Below are 17,596 nucleotides of genomic sequence, written 5' to 3'. Positions count from 1 at the left end.
GGACTTTCATACAGTTTGGTTTTCTGTCAGTTCTGGTTGTTTTTTGTTTTTAAATTTGTTGTTGTCCTTTTTGTTGTGCGAGGAGGCACAGTGTGTCTACCTATGCCTCCATCTTGGCCAGAAGTCCCCCCCAAAATCTTTGGCAATACTATTTCCATCAGCAATTTATGAAAATTCCCTTTCCCCTCATTTCTACCAGTGTTAATTTTACATTTTGTGAATCTGATGAGTATAAAATGATATCTCATAAGTGCTTTAATTTATATGCCCTGCCTGGTAGAGGGTTTGAGCATCTTTTCATGTGTCTGGACTAGCTCTTCTGTGGATTGTACGTGGATATTTTTTGTTCATTGTTTTATTTGGGGCTCTTCATCTTTTTCTTATCTATTTGTAAGGAATTTTTGTAAAGTATACAAATTAACCCTCTATCATTTGTGTTAAAATTTTTAATCCACATCTATTGTCTATTGATTTTGCTCATGTTATCTTTTACATACAAAGGTTGTTATATTTTTTTTTGTTATTTTTGTTGTATTTTTCCATTACTATTTGTCCCCCTTACCCTCTTCCCCCACAATCCCCACACTGTTGTCCATGTCCATGAGTCCTTGTGTCTTTGTGCTCAATCCCTCCACTTCCTACCCTCCCCCCTTAGCTGTCATCCTGCTCTCTATCTGTGAATCTGTCTCTGTTTTGCTTGTTAGTTCAGTTTGTTCATTAGATTTCACATATGAGTGAAATCATATCATATTTGTCTTTCTCTGACTGGCTTATTTCACTTGGCATAATTCTCTCCAGGTCTATCCATGCTGTCGCAAAGTGTAAGATTTCCTTTTACAGCTGAGTAGTATTCCATTATGTAAATGTCCCATAGTAGTTTTACCACTCATCTATTGATGGACACTTGAGCTGCTTCCATATCTTGGTGATTGTAAGAATTGCTGCAATGAACATAGAAGTGCTTATGTTCTTTTGAATTAGTGTTTCAGGTTTCTTTGGATAAATTACCAGAAGTGGAATCACCAGGTCAAAAGGCAGTTCCATTTTTAGTGTTTTGAGGAAATTCCATAGTTTTCCACAGTGGTTATACTAGTTGGCATTCCCACCAACAGTGCATGAGGGTTCCCTTTTCTTCACATCCTCACCAGCACTTGTTGTTTGTTTTATTTGTTGTGGCCATTGTGACAGGTGTGAGGTAATACCTCATTGTGGTTTTAATTTGCATCTCTCTGATGATTAGTGATGTTGACCATGTTTTCACATGTGTAATGGCCATCTGTGTGTCCTCTTTAGAGAAACATCTGGGATTGAGAACTACTGCCCTAGAGTGTTAAGTAATAATGGTGTTCATGTGCATCCTTGTCTCCTTGATTTTTTTAGTTTTGGTGTTTTGACATTTAAAATAATATTTATTGTTTTGATGAATGTCCTTAGTTTTGTTTAGTTTCCATCTATTCCTATTTTACTTGGTTTTTATTAGAAGTGCCTGCTTTTAGAATCTATTAATATGCTTATATATTTTTTTCAGTTTATCAACATAAAGAGTCATATTGCTAGGTTTCTTCGTATCGAAGGACTTTCTAATTCCTTTATTTCATGCCAGAGTCTATTTGCAAATATGTTCTTTAGGATTTGCATCTATATTTATAAAGAAAATTAAAGTTGGGAATGTATTGTTGTTGGGATGACCTTTATCTGATTTTGGTATTTATGTGTTGTGCTAGCTACTAAAATGAACTGGGGAACTTTATATCTTTGTTTCCCACTGCCTGAAATTGTCAAATCCTTGCTACTCAAAGGGGGTCCATGAACCAACAGCATCCACCTCACTTGGTAGCTGGTTAGAAACGCAGAGTCTTAGGCCCCACCCCAGACCTACTGAATCCAATCTGCATTTCGACAAGAGCCTCAGATCATTTGTATACATCCTCAGTATGAGAAAAGTAGGTACAAGAACATCGGACTCATTTGTTCACTAAAGTTTAGCTAAAACCCAGCTGTAGGCCTGTGTGGGCCTGTGTGGGCCTGTGTGGTACTGGTGTCTTTCTCATGGTAGAGTGTTGTTGGTCTATTTCGGTGGCTTCAATTTTGCAAAGAACTTATCCATTTCGGTTTTTTTTTTAATTTTTTATTGTTATTCAATTACAGTTGTCTGCCTTTTCTCCCCATCCCTCCACCCCACCCCAGCTGAACCCACCTCCCTCCCCCACCTCCACCCTCCCCCTTGATTTTGTGCATGTGTCCTTTATAGTAGTTCCTGTAATCCCCTCTCCCCTTGGTCCCCTCCCCCCTCCCCCCTGGCTATTGTTAGATTGTTCTTAACTGCAATGTCTCTGGTTGTATTTTGTTTGCTTTTTTCTTTTGTTGATTAGGTTCCAGTTAAAGGTGAGATCATATGGTATTTGTCCCTCACTGCCTGGCTTATTTCACTTAGCATAATGCTCTCCACCGTTTCATTATTTAAATTATTATTTTATTATTCATTATTATAAATTATTTAAATTTACCTGTGACTGTTTCTTACGATTCTTTTCATTTCTAGTAAATCTGTGCTTAGGTCGCCTTTCTTCTTTCTTGCTTGCTTGCTTTCATTAAATTAATTAATTATTTTTTTTAGAGATAGGGGAAGGGAGGGACAGAGAGAGAAGGGGAGAGAAACATTGATGTGATACACACCCTGACTGGGGACTGAACCCACACCCGAGACACATACCCTGACTGGGGATTGAACCAGTGACCTTTTGCTTTGTGGGATGACGCCCAACCAACTGAGCCACACAGGTCATGGCTACTAAGATTTTCTTAAAAAGGTGAAGGTATTAAGAAATAGATTGGTAGTTACAAAATAGTCTTGGGAATGTAAAGTACAGCACAGGGAATATAGTTAGTAATAGTGCAATAACTATGTACAGTGTCAGGTGGACACTGGAAATATCAGGGAGACACTCTGTAAAGTATATGACTCTCTAATCACAATGCTATACACCTGAAACCAAGAGAAAATAATATTGAATGCAGACTGTAATTGAAAAAAAAATTAAACTAAAAAAAAAAAAAGATTTTCTTTGTGGACATGTACCTGACTTAATTCTGTAAATGTTTCATGGATATATAAACAAAATATATTTTCCATTTGAAGAATGTCAGACTCTCACCCTGGCTAGTATGGCTCAGTGGATTCAGTGCCGGCCTATGCACCAGAGGGTCACTGGTTCAATTCCTGGTCAGGGTACATGCCTGGGTTGCAGGCTGGGTCCAGGGGGGGCACGTGAGAGGTAACCACACACTGATGTTTCTCTTTCCTCCTCCTTCCCCCTCCCTCTAAAAATAAATGAATGAAATCTTTAAAAAAGAAAAAAAAGAATGTTAGACTCTATGTATTTGTCACTCCAATTACTTGTATCTATCACCACATCTATGCTCCTACTGACTTTTTGCTTATTAGATATATCCAGTTCTAAAATTGAAGCATCCCTGTAACACTGTATTTTTATTACATTCTATTTGCATTTGTATAGTTTTTTGCCTTATGATTTTGTCACCTATATTATTAAATGCACATAAGTTTGTAAATATTATATGGTCTTAATTGTACATTTTTATCATATGGAGTATCCTTTTTATCTTGTTTTGAGCCCTAATTTTCTCCTTTCCTTTGCTATTCCTGCTTTCTTTTTGTTGGCATTTAATTTTCAATCTTTCTTTGTCACCTTATTTCATGTGTTTTTCTTCTAAGCAGCATAAACCTGGATTTTAATCTTTAATGCTGTCTGACAGCCTTTGTCTTTTATTGGGTGAATGCAGTTTAATCAGCTTTGGAGAATTGACGGATAGACTTTATTTTACTTTACTCATTTTATTCTTTTTATTAAACTGTTGTTTTGTTTCTTCTCTATTTTTCTAGTTTAATTAAGTTGCCATTTATTTCATTTCCCCCTTAGTACTATTTATGATAGCTAAATAGACTTTTAATGGAACTTATAGGTATATAGTTTTGTTGTTGTTGTTTTTTTTAGTCTTTCACATGAGAATTTTAAATAACAAAGTAGCAGAGATAAAGTCATGGGCTTGAAAGTCAAACAAATGTCCTTTTGACTCTAATCAAACTGATCTTTAATTTTTTTTAATTTTAGAGAGAGAGAAAGGGAGAGAGAAAGAAACATCAATTTGTTGTTCTATTTATTGATGCATTTGTTGGTTGATTTTTATATGTGCTCTGACTGGGGATTGAATCCACAACTTTGGTGTATGGGGACGACACTCTAACCAACTGAGCTACCTGACCAGTGCCAACTGATTTTTCCTCATTACCTGGGATTTAGAGCAAAGCCAAATATTTTTAAATGAATAAATGTGGCTCTTAGGTCAGCTTAGGGTCAGGGTCTGTCACTCTCTCGGGGCACATCAGTGAAGGTCTCTAGTGAGTCAGAACTGAGCATCCAGGTGGAAAGAGTGGCTCCATAGTGTCACATGGCTCCACATATGTATATAGCCAGAACTGCAAGCCTGTTGGGTGTGTTCTCCAAGAGTCTTCTTAGGAGGGTTCTGGACTTCCTGATGTTCTAGGAATATGTCCTTTCCAGTAGAAAGGTACACCCTTGGACTCTGAGCATCTTAGGGCAGGAGCAAAGCTTTGGGTTGTGCCAAGAGGTCCAGGAAGATGGTGTTCTCAGGGTACCTGTGGCTTTGGGGCTGTCAGCAAGGGAGAAGGGTCCTGAATCATCAGAGTTGAAAGTCTCTGTCTTGAGCAGATGCTTGAGACCCTGTTCCCAACACCAACTATTATGTCCCTTCTCTTCCTACCGTGCTTCCTTGGGCCATTGTCCAACTGTTATCCTAGGGGGTCGGGGTGGGTTGTTTCGACTGGCATAGTTGTTCAAAGTCCATGGCTCCCCTCCTGGGGTCCCTGAACCTCCTGGGAGGGCAGAGAGTCACCCTAACAAGAATCCATGAGATGTCATTTTATAAAGCCCTCCAGAGACTGTATATGGAGAGTCAATAAGACATCTCAGGCCAACAAAAATGTGACATTTCTTTGTTTTTGGAAGGAATTCCAGCTCCTCATCTTGGGAATACCATTCATGTCTTGCTGAACAGAAACTTCATTTGGCCACTATGTTGGTCTCCAATTAATAAATTACAGGAGAACAAATGTACTTATCACTTGCAGCTTGATAGATAAAATCTTTGAAAGCATAGAGAATATGGGGTGATAAAAATATTACTGTTAGAAACAAGTTGTAGATACCTGAGGCCACTTACACACTGGGTCTGAGAAGATTAAATAACTCTTCATTAACTAGCTTCCAGGAAACCCATGATCTGACTCATCCTGGTAACCTCCTGGGGTTGGTGTGAGGATCCGGATGAGGTGACATTGTTGAAACTTCTGCTGCCTGAATGTGTATTGCTGCTGAGCAATAAAGATGATTGTGTTGTGGTTGTGGGGACCCTACCTGGTGTGGCTCAAAGTAACACTGCTTCCCTCTCCAAGAGTGTCAGTGTAACAGGGCTCTGGGGGAACACATCAAAGAACACTGGATGTGGAGACAGGAGGTGGCTCTGCTCCCGCTCAGTTGCTGAAAGTGCGTGACATGGGGCTTGCATTTCTTCATAACAAAAATGACAAGGCAGGATTCTGGAAGGGCTCTTGGCAGCTACCACAGCCTGTAATTCCTGCATCTGTCAGGTCTCCTGCCTGTGGCTGGCTGTAAAGTGAGTGTGGCCCTGCTCCCTGAGCACTCAGCACTGTCACTGGAGGTCTGATGGTGGCTGTGGTGATGATGATGATGGTGGTGGTAAAAGTTCACACATTAGCATTTCCTCTGGGCCAAGTGCTGTTCTAAGTACTTCATGCATATTAACTCATTGATCTTCACAACCACCCTAGGAGGTAAATACTATTATCATCACTCCGATTTCACATGCACAGAGAGCTTAAGGCAGCTGCCCAGTCATCCAGCTGGTGTGGTGAAGAGGGCTATGAGCCCTCAGGTCTGTGGGTAGTCACAAGGTTGTGTGGTCTTCTGTCCATCCTGGGAGCTGAGTTAACCAAAAGCTGTGCAAGGATCTGGAAACTTCACTTTAATCAGGAGTATCAACCTCTCCCCTCTCACCAAAATTTACTTTTTAAAAGCGAGAAAAAAAAGCAATAGTAAAAATGGCCAGACTTGCCCTCCTTTTCTTTGCCGGTGGCTCAGGGGCATCCACCTTGGTGTTGGTGAGATGATTTCCTTCTTGGCTGCCCACTGGGCCCTGTGCCAGGCCTCAGCTTGAGGCTTTCCCCCAAACAGGGATTATTATTATTATAGTGAGGGCAAGTGATTTAAAGTAAAAATAAAAATAAGTAAATGCGGGCAGACAGGGCCCTGGATCCTGATCCCAAGTATAAAGACCCCAAATAAAGCAAATATAAATAGAAATTCTGCAGTAGTGTGATTCACTTCACCATCATGACTCATGCTCGGCTAAGGTTTCCGTGAACGATATGTTCGCAGTCTGATTTAATTATAGTCCAATGCACTGCTGCCTCCTCGGTGAGCCTTGGGAGTGCACCCCAGTCCTCGCTACCCCGGGGTGCATGAGCTGAAAGGCTTCCTGGTGTGAGTGGGAGAGGGCCCTAGAAATGGTTTGCTGCAGGTGCCATTTGTCATATCATGTGTGATGGACAGCTCTCGAGAGAACCTTAGCAAGGAGGGCAGCCTCCTCAAATAAACTGACAAAACTTTGTGACTGGTCTAAGCTTGTTGGGGTGCCTGCCTTTTGGGCTTCCCTTTGTGCATAGGCTGGATTGAGATGCACAGAGTGCCAGGGCGTGGGTGTCTGCAGTGACTGATTGGGGGAGAGAAACAGGATTTAGTGAAAGCTCCATGGCGAGGGTGGAGGGAAACCCCACTCTTCGTCACTTTGCGGCTTCAGGGAGAACACTCAGAACTGCTGCATTTGGAGGGTCTCACGTCACAACAGAGATGCACCCACAGTTACATCCTTGGTACAGGACCAAACCAGTAGTCCCCCCCCCCCCCCCGCACTGCCTGCACTGGCATGAAAGCATTAGTGTGCATTTCAATTGAAAATGATGCATTTGCCCCCAATATCTGGCATTATGCAAAAAGCACACCAACTGGCCTCTGTTGAGCTTTGGGTTGCCAGATATAAAATACTGGGCACCCAGTTCAACTTGAATTCCAGTTAATTTTTTAGTACAAGTGTGTCCCAAATATTAGTTGGGACACGGCTTTCCCTAAAAATGTATTTGTTGTTTATCTGAAATTCCAATTTAACCAGGCATGCTATGTTTTTATTTGCTATGAAACTCTGGACAAATGGCTTAAGCACTGGAGTCTCCATTTCTGGTCCTGCAAAGTAAGAGTTAAGTGTTGGTGGCCGCCACATCCTCTTCTTGGCCTGTGCACCATCACCCAGGCCCAGGATTAATCACATTTGTGAGCTTCTCCCCTGAATTGCCTTAGGCTGATGGGAGGCACCGTGACTCACCCTTGCCCTCTGGCTGACTGAAGGACTGTTACACAGCTCACCCTCCTCCCCTGAAGGCAGGAAGTGGTCTGTCTCGAAGTTGACACTCCAGAGCTCTCTGAGGGCTCAGGCTTTCTCAGCAGCTTCTCCACGGTTTGCTTCTCTCACTTCCTTACATGTCTCTCCCAAGAGCAAGCTCTCAATATGTCACTTGCACAAAAATATATGCCCTGAGACACCAGAATTACTGTTAGTACATTGATTGAAAACTGAGTGTTCATGTAAGCCTGTCTGGAGCCCAGAGATGGCTCGTGCCCTGAGAATGGGGGCATGTTGGGGGCATGTGGTCCTTGGGGCTGGTGTACAGTGCTGGGCAGCATAGAAGGGACTTGTCTCCTCCTAGGAAGGTGGGAAATGGGGAGTGAGGATGGGCCTCAGGCCTGGAGTCCTCTCTGCAGAGTGGAGCCAAACACCCGAGGATGGGTGGAGGCTGCCTAGCTGCCCCCTCTCCCAGAGGCAGGCCCAGGAGGCCTGAGGCCCCACAGAGGCTTGGTCTCAGCTGAGCAGTGGTTGGGGAAACTGTCAGGACCCAATTAAATGCAGAAAAATGACATGGGGCTGGGGCTCAACCGGGTGCTGCCTGGTTGCTCTGCCTGTCTCTCCATCTTGTTGTACACGCTATTCTGTATTATTTTGAAAAGAAGCTGTGGGAAGGATGAATCCTTAGGAGAAGGTGAACAGTTTTAAAAAGCAAGGCCCAGCTTTGACTCTCAGCTCTGCCATGTCTATACAGGCTCTGGAATCTGGAGCAGTTTCTGAGCCTCTCTAAGCCTCCATTTTCCTTCCTACAGAATGGGGATAATAGACACTTCCCCTCGGGCCCTAGGCAACAAGTTCCAGGACAAGGACTTCAAAGACTGAAGATGAAGATAGGGCTTTGAAGCTCTTTGGTCCTCCTCCGAAAAGTGCCCTCCCTTGCATCTGTCTACCCTGCTTCATCCTTGGTCCACAGCAGAGAGTGCTGCTCAGGGTGGTGCAGAGGGCAGTGAGCTTGACCTTGCTATAGTGCTAGTTACTAACACCTGAATTGGGCCAGACCAACTCCGCCAGGTTGCAGTTGTGATAGAACTCTTATATTTTTTTATTCCCATTACCTAATTTTTGTTGGTCTTTGAAAATCTCACTTGACAAATGAGGAAATGTGACTCAGAGAGTGACTTGCCATCCATGGCTACACAGCTAAAAAGTAGCCCATCTGTATCCAAAACCCACATTCATAAACACCTGCAGTGCCTCTCATAGGGTTAGGAGTCTGCATATATTGGTGGGAGGCCATGGAGTGTGTTGGGGGGTGACTGCAGCCACTGTCACTGAGCCTTTGCCATGTGCCAAGGAGCGTATATACATCACCATAACATTATTACATTATCCTGTTGTTATTATTTTTACATTATACGTTAATCTCTGGAACTGCCCAAGGAGGGCAGTTTATACACTTACCATCCCATTTTAGAGAGGAGGAAACTGAGGCACAAGAGACCATAATTCGAGGGTACCCAGATCCAAAGAGAAGCGTGGAGGTCTGACTTCAGGCCCCGCTGACCTGCCAGATAAAGGGCTGGCCTAGGAGGTGGTCAAAGGGAGGTGCCACTCCTTAAACCACATGCTGCCTCCATTCCGATTGTGCCAAAGGCTGACCATCTGGTCAAGGCCTCTCAGGTGGTGGTATCCACATTATAATACATACACTAGTCATTCAGAGCTGTGAAGTTTGCAAATCACTAACCAGTCTCTTAGAAAGAACAGAGCAGGACCTTACCACCCTCTTTTAGCTGGGAGTCCAAGGACTGCCTAGGGGCTGGCCTTGGACTGAGGGCTAAGCCTGGAGCATTGTTGGTCCAGCGCTGAGCTCTGTGTACACCCTAGGCTTTAGTCCTGATCTAATGTGGGAGAATTCATGAATTTCACAACCACTCTTGAGCCTTGGTTTCCCCATCAACAAAATTCTGTGCTAGTAACAGTCAAACAGTCATGTAACTAAGTAAATGTAAGGTGGACAATATTGTGTCCTCTATTGATACCTGAAGGATGTGTTACTCGCCAGGATGTCTGGTGTAAATCTCTGTGCCTTCATCTGTTTTCCAACACACCTGAGGTTGTGCAGATGTGAGACTCACAAAGAGAAAGTCCCTAATTTCAGGGATTCCTCAGAGACAATCCTGTTGGTCTCAACTATTCCCATTCACACTCCCATTCTCTTCACCCTCAAGGTGCACAGCCTGGGGTTCCAGCTTCCTGGAACATTCCCCCCCGACCATCGCCTGCAGCAGGGACCTGCTTCCTTCCTCCCAAGGATGACTCACTATATTGCTTGCCTGCTTGCTTGCTTTTCATTGTGCTTTTTTTAAGTTCCAAAAAAGAAATGTGTCAAATTTAAAACTCAGCACAGCACATCTATTTAAAGTGCAGAGGAAGCAGCCTTTGAACGGCTTGCTGAATGCAAAGCCTTTCGAGCCTAGAAGGCCTCAGCCCCACAGTCTTTTTAGTGCTTTCTAATGCCCCACTTGAAAGGCAGGTGAGTGGGTGCTTGCAGATGGCAGAGAAGATGTCTGAAATCCCTTGGGTTGCAGATGAGAAATTTCTCCAAGGGCAGTCAAGAGCAAGCAAAGCTGAGCCTGAGGGTGACAACTGGGGACTGGAGATGGATTCCCAGCCAGCATTCTTCTGAGGACCCTCATGGCACAGGGCACAGGAATCACCACCGCATCCCCTTAAGTGTGGCAGGCAGAGACGGGCAATGGCTGGATGTTTGTTTGAAAATGGTTGAAGGACCACACGGGGTTAGCCTGAGACAGGGAAGGAGGGTTGAGGAAGAAAACAGGAATAATTTCCCTATTATTCAATCAGTCAATTGCCTCCACTTTCTAGCTACCAGATTCTTACCCCTAAACAGCAGCAGAGCAGAGGCTGCTCCAGGAGCTTCTGGGCTTCTCAAAGCAGAAGGAGGGAAGTTAAATCATCTTCAGCACTTGCTCCCTTCTCCTCTCACACCCCTACTCCCCCGCACCAAGACAGTTCCTCCATACCTGCTGTACAACAAAACCCCTCTCCCCTCTGCCCTCTCCCCTGTAAAGCAAATATCTCTGGAAGGATTGGCACTAATAGTCATTCCTCTGTCCCAAACACCTCAAAAGCCAAAGTCTCAGCTCTTTCCTTTGATGGCACCATTTCTGCCCTCTCATCTCCTTCCCCTTCGGCAAACATATTAAATGCACTCCTGCCTCAGGCCTTTGCACTGGCTGTTCCCTCTGCCTGGCATGCTATTCCTCTAGGTATTCCCTGGCTCAATGCCTCACTTCATCCAGGTCTCTGACCAAATGCTGCCTTATGAGAGATTTTCTGTAATCATCCCGTATGACAGACCCCACCATTCCTAGGCCTCTGTGCCCTTTTTCTACATTATTCCTGTCCTGTCCTTGGCTCTTGTCATTCTCTGACACATGATGCATCTAACTGCTCCTTTGCTTATTGTCTGCGCAGGGAAAGGGAGGAGTCAGAGGATGGTTTCTTAATCGCCTTGGCCGAGCTACAGGGAGCCGTGAAGATGGCCTCACCTAGCTGTTGTATCCACCCCCAGCCCTAGCACAGTACTTTGACATCTGTCAATAAGACAGAGTTTAATACTGATGGATTATATTCTTAAGAAGCTCTTGGCTTGAGGTCCAGTTTTTCAGGGGATTTTACTTAACCTTGACTTGCTGGGGGTGGAGTGGGTCCATCACACCCAGGCGAGGGTTTTGAGGAGTCAACAGGCTCCCTCTCACGCAAATCCTCCCTGAGCAGCGCCAGTGTGGCCTTTTCCTTCTTCAACCTTGCATCGTGGAGAAAACAGAGCTGGTCCTCTGAAGGACTGGTCCCTGGCATCGAGTGACAAAGGGCTGTGCTACGGCCTCTCCCATCCTCCCTTCTGAACCCCCATTCCAACCTCTATGGGCCCCGTGCTCAAACTCTTCTCTGGCTCTGGGCTCCAATGCAACCCATCTATCCCTGTTAACTTTCTTATTTTGTCTCTTCCCTTACTAAGCCTGGAGCTATCTACACTGTAGTCTGCCAAGCACAGTGTCAACTGCATAAATGTGTGTTGACAGTGCAGAAGCCATCTCTGGTCTCCATTAGAGGACCAGGGACAGAAACACATATGGCAAGTGTGTGTGTGATCCCTGCAGGATGCGTCAGCTCAGGAGATTCAGGCTGCGAGGTCAGCACAAGCCTGAATGGCAAGGGCCCACTTGGCAGTTTCTTCATCTCCTGGCGCAAAGAGCTGCCTCCCCTGACTGTGTGTGCAAGACCCTCACAGAGCCACCATGGAGCCTCCTGGGCCCTTTTAGCTCCAGATCTCTTGTGGTTCAGGAGGAAGAGGGAACAGCCATGGGACCTGGTGCTGCTGCCACAGGAGAGGGAGAGGAAGGGGAGCGGCAGTGAGAGGCCAGCTTGCTTCGATGCCTGTGCTCACTTGAGCCCATGAGAGTGACTCGGATGTGTGCAACAGCTCAGGCACTGATCCCGGGTGACAGCTGAAGGAAATGATCCAGTGTCAGGAGAGAGGCTTACATCTGGAAGCAATTCAAATTCTTTATTTTTAAATCCCCCAGCTGGCTGAAGACTTAGAAGGAAAGATGAAACAATCATTTGTGTCTTGTCCCAAATGGGCTGTCACTCAGGGTCCAGAAAGAGGCTAATGGAGCTGAGCACCATGTCGGTCATAAACAAACTGTGAGCCCCAGTAACTCCTCCAGGGCCCCAGAGGGAGGGTTGTGATAGCTCCTTGGAAGCTGAGTGCTGGGTGGTGCTCTGCTTGACTGTCTGGGCAGCAGTGGTGATCCAACCATGACGACTTTAGTAACATTTCTACCCAAAAGGAAAAACTGCAATTGTCCTAGCTGAGCCCAGAGGGGGCACTGGAATGACCTGCGCAAGCCTGGTGGTCCCCTACACATCCCTCTTCACTCCTGCTGCACACTCTTCCTCAAAGGGCACAGATGCCTCTTAGGTCAGTTCTCGGGGCAGACTGGGGATGGAGGGAAGAGATAGGTCCTTTTCTGGACAAATGAGTAAAAGGCAAGAGTCCTGGCTGCAGTGGACACTTAGTTTCAGATGCTCGGCATCAAAGCCCCTTCATGGGTCTGTGGGATCTGCCACATTATGATGCCAACCCTGCCTCCACTTCAGAAGGAACTTGGAATTACTTGCTTTTCCAACCTCCCTTACCTAACCACCTGCCCTTTACCCCCAAGCTGATGCAACACACCTGCCCAAGACTGACGTGACAGCTAGCAGCTGTGTGAAGTCCACTCTGGTGACAGGTGAAAGCCTCATATTCAGTTTCCAAAAGAGCAGAGACCATGATCCTAGTGATGGTAACTGGCATGGGGGCACATCTGTGGTGCAAGCCCCAGGCTGTGAGCCGAGGGGCACCCGGAGGCAACAGGGGACCTTGTTCCTGGCTGGGGAAGTGCCAAGCCTAGTAACCATGTGACTTATCCAATATCCCTTAAGAAATATATTTCCTACCCTCCCAGAGTTGCTGTTATTTGCAAGTAAAAACTGTGACACAGTGCCAAGGGGTGACAATGAAGCCATGAAAAATTAGAGCCAGTGACTGGGGCTCCTCCTGGGTGTGCCTATCCTGGGTTTGTACCTGGAAAGCTCTTTCAAAACAGAAGACACGGAAGGCACAACCATGGCCCCGTGCCCAATTCAGATACAGCTTGGTCCCATGTCGGACAGCCCAAACCCGTGCCCTTTGCAAAGCCTGGCACTCCAGTTATACCAGCTGGAGGTGGAAGCATCTGGCGGTCACTTGCTGAGAGGCCGAAGCTGCTCAGGATTTAGGTTTGAGACATGGAGGTCCTGGTACACCAAGTGCTAGGATGCTTTCATGGGAGGCTGGGAAGTATCCTTCCTTAGCTGTCTTCACAAACCCAAGTGTCATTTTGTTCATCTCCCACTACCCTACCCCGCGTTTCTGCACGCTGAGCAATGCACAATAAATGCTTTCCGAGAAATTCATTTTTCAGAATAGTTGACATATTGCAATAAGGCAGAGGGATGAATCATCACATGACTTCAGAGTTCATTGGTTCTGATTATTCCAGTCCTTCTAAGAAGGCATTTTTGCCAAAATTGCGCATATGTTCCTTAAACACACACACACACACAAATTGTTTTCTGATGAAATTTTTTCCTCTCTCAGATTATCAGTCAAACATTCCATGCAACAGACTTGAGAGCAGTTTCTCCTGCTGTTTCAGTCTTCTTATTCCTCAGAGAACTCTTTTGGTGACTCAAGGACATGGATTTTCCTAAATGGCTTCCTGTGGGGGACACGGGGGCTCTAAGAGGGTGACAGCATCTTTACTTTCTCCTCACAGCAGAGCTATTGGGGGCCAAGTCCAGGAGAACAGAAGGAATTCTGGGACCAGGCAAAGTGCAGAGACACATGGAACAGATGGCAGGGACTTCGAAAGCATAAGCCACCTTGAAGGACAATGGTGCCAAGGGAGGGGGTGGGAGGCTTTTGTACCCTCTGACAAAAAGGAAGCAGAGAAGACAAAAGCTATTTGCCAGACTTGTACACGAGTCAATAGAACTGAGAGATGGTTCTGTGTAATTTACATCAAGGGAGGCTGTGCCTCCTGTCTTCTTGTCCAGAAATAAATGGCATCAATCAGCTGACAAACTGTTTCTCTTCCCTGCTAATCTTTGGTCTTTTTTCTTTTGCTTTCTTTACACAGGGAGCATTTACATGCACTCTATCTAGGCAGCTAATGAGTAACAGTCTCTCCTTCCATTCATCACACTTCCATAGAGTTGCAGAAGGTCTAACTGACCCCTTGACAGACAGCCACTCTGGGAGACAGGGGCATGACCAATAGAGCCCAGCCCAGCTCACCATCAGGCATAGCTGGCTTCCTGTGAATGGGAAGGCCCTGGGCCCTGACTGCCAGAGATGGGGGTGTTGGGGGGGATACCTGCTGTTTCCCTGGGCTTACTCCTGTTACCAGTCTGTGGGCTTCCTGCACATTTTCCAGATGGGTAAACTGAGGAACACAAAGGGTAAATAACTGTCCCAGGTCAGACCTGAAATGTAAGGCTAGTTGGACTCAGAGACAGAACCTTCCTCCTTGCTACTGGACTCACCTGGGTCAAAGCCAGGGCGAGCAGCAGGTGAAGCCACTGGCTGCTTTTCACCTGAGGATGTTCAAAGACATGTTTGATCTGGCTCTGAAACAGAACATGCTACCCTCAGCCCCAGAAAAGGTCAAAACTAGCCTCTCTGCTCCGAGGAGGGAGATAGGAAAGCATAGCCTCACCCCCCAAAACCACAAGACCAGGATGGTCAGGACAGGCCCCTGCAACATCTGTTCCTCTTTGCTGCGTGGGCCTCAGCTGCTCGTGAAAGGGATCAAGCCTCAGAAGCCTGTTCTCCTTCTTTGAAGCTGACAGCTTGATGCTTGTGGAAATGCAGTACTATTTCAGGGTTTCATTTGAAAGAGGTTTCAAAAGAGTGAATCGAAGGCTCGGCTGAATTGCTTATTATGGCTCTTCTCCTGGCCTGCCTCTCTGTTGGTGAGCCCAAACACAGCATCCGTGGCTTTTGCACGTCATTCACGGGCAGGTGATTGTTCTAAATTAGCACCTGGCTCATTTTGGAGGGCTGTAACTCTCCCTGAGCCTTCTCCTAAGAAGCAAGTGGAACTTTCACAGCTTGTACCGTTCCTACATTATCTGTGTCTGAAATGATCCACCAGGGAGTCTAGCAGGTAAATTTTACATGAGCCCTGTTTATGGCAAGTGTGTCTTAAGAAGAGCAAAAATAAAGGCTATGAAATGCTACTATGAAACCTGGGTGGCTGTGATGTGCCCTGGACCCTCAGAGGCAAATGGGAGCAACCAGCTTTCCCAGGGAAGATAGGGCATGAACAGGACGGCTCTGGAGCATGGCAGGAGCTTGGGGTGGGGGCGGGGGGCATGGTGCCCACGCTGTCACTGGGATCTGTCCCACCAGTGCCAGTGTTGTGAGGGAATCCTGCACCTTGTCTGGCTCTCTGACACTGGCTCTCCCCCACCACCATAAAGCATGGTGGTCATCTTTTCACATTAGCCTTCCTTGAGTTGCAACTCATTTCCCTTCGTATTCTCACACAGGCACAGGACGCTTTCTCAACACATGCTGACAAATGAAGTAAGGATCTAGTAATCTGAGGAGAATGGTTTTATATATTGATATTAATGGCAGGATAGGTGGGGAGAAGGGCAAGGAAAGGAGGAGAGAGAGCATGTGGATGTCCATGGGAGTGGAAGCTGAGAGATTCCAGAGCCTTTCCCTTCAGTAACTACTCTGTACTTCATAAAGGGAAGTACCATGTTTTCAAGACATGGAAAACAAAGGTATTGATATTCCCTGTGAACGGTACCTGGACACCACCGAGTCCAGGTACGTGTGCCGAGACTTGTGTTCTAGACTGTCTCTCCCAGGGGCAACTGCCAAGTATTTGGCTGGGACTGAGGAAAGGCGCTTCAGCAGGAACTGTCAGGAACTTCCCTCAGCTTCTGGAATAACTGTCATTACTACATCTTCACTCTGAGGACGCATCAGGCACTGCAATGTCCATTCAAAGCAGCTAGAACATCACCTTTCTCCACTGTCACTTAAACTTCCCAGCAAATATCCAATAACCATGTTCCCATTTCAGAGGCAGAGTTGTCACAAATCCAACCCATCACTCTCAACCAGCCAGAGCTCACCATGTGGCCACCAGTTGACTGTTCTTTCAACTCCATTATTCATATAAACTGTTTGCCTATTTGTCCTCCACCCCTGGGACAACTGGAGAGAAACTCTATCCCCCAGGACACTGGCAAAAGACTGAAGAGGCCCTGCCTGGTCACTATTTGTTCTGGACCCTCTAGGATCCAGAACACTCAAGGCCTCTAACCACACCCACATGAGAGTGTTAAAATGGAAGTGCTTGCAGGAGAAGGGCTTGAGTCCCCAGCCCCCAGCCCCCAGCCCAGCTTTATCGTAAAGGAGAAGCATTGTTTTTGCAGGAGCACACTACTACCAATTTCCATGCTCTCTGGTGCCACATACTTATCACTTGGCTCCCCCAGAGGGAGGGGTGGAGGGTGATGGGCCTTCCAGAGGGACTCCCTGCCCACTGCAGCCCCACAACAGCTGGCTCAGCTATAAGAACAGTTTGCTCCTCCCCTGACATTGTTTCTTGTTTGCTGGATTCCAGGAGATGTGGAATATTTCAGAAAGCAGGAGAAACTCCTAATTCATGGGCAGTCAGGATAAAATCCTTGAAGACCATGAGTCAAAGTTAATGAAGGTAGCTATGGCAATGAAACAAGATGTCAAGAAAGCAAGCCACAAGAAAACCAAGCTTCCTTAGAAAGCTAGGGTTGTTCTATTTGGTAAACTGTTTGGTCCACAAACAGAATACATCCTGTTAAGATGTTCTACTTGTCTAGGTTGGCTTGTCTAGCCACCGCTACTGGAAGTATCTTTCATATGTGCAGTAGCTTACCAAACCTATTTTGGTAACTCTCTGTGAGAGCCAATTTAAGCTGGCTTCTCAGTTCACTCTGTTCTGAAAAGAGACCAGTTTCCAATTCCTCCTGAGACTCCATGAGACCAGATGCTGTGACAAATGTGCCAAGAAAATGGACCTAGACAACGATCCTATGCTGCTCCTTGGGGAGGCACAGGATTCCTTGGCTTTCTCTGTGGCTTGGTCATACACTGGTTTCAGTCACTGCCATCTCTGCCCTGCCAGTGTTTCTGATGAGACATGCTTTTGTGACAGCACAGGAGATCTTGGGCAACAGAAGAAAGTTCCCAATGAGGCTAGGCGGCAAGTGACAGACTCAGAGTGCCGAGGCCCTATTGCATCTGGCAGCCTGAATTGGGCAGCAATTCCTGCAAATGAGAAGCCACTGCCTTTGTTAGGTAGGTCATTGTCCCATAAGCCCCACTTGGAGCACTGTCGTAAAAGAAGTGGCAAATGCCTGTGGCTGGGTCTTTCTCCAGGGTGTCCATGGCACCAATTGACAT

General features: G+C 46.0%; 1 protein-coding gene across 5 annotated transcripts in view; it reads right to left on the bottom strand.

Annotated features, from left to right (window-relative positions):
- Positions 1-12,095: 12,095 nt before the first annotated feature.
- PHKA2 (phosphorylase kinase regulatory subunit alpha 2) overlaps positions 12,096-17,596 on the bottom strand; it is a 64,120-nt gene continuing 58,619 nt past the window's right edge. For all 5 annotated transcript variants that reach the window (XM_024569791.3, XM_024569792.3, XM_024569793.3 and 2 more), the window contains one exon: positions 12,096-17,596. In XM_024569791.3, the coding sequence (XP_024425559.2) occupies positions 17,426-17,596 (171 nt within the window). In that variant the 3' untranslated portion in view covers positions 12,096-17,425.

Source organism: Desmodus rotundus, chromosome X (genome assembly GCF_022682495.2).
Source record: "Desmodus rotundus isolate HL8 chromosome X, HLdesRot8A.1, whole genome shotgun sequence".
Classification (NCBI taxonomy): domain Eukaryota; kingdom Metazoa; phylum Chordata; class Mammalia; order Chiroptera; family Phyllostomidae; genus Desmodus; species Desmodus rotundus.
Note: the sequence above shows the minus strand (reverse complement) of the source record. Positions and strands in the feature narration are given on the sequence as shown.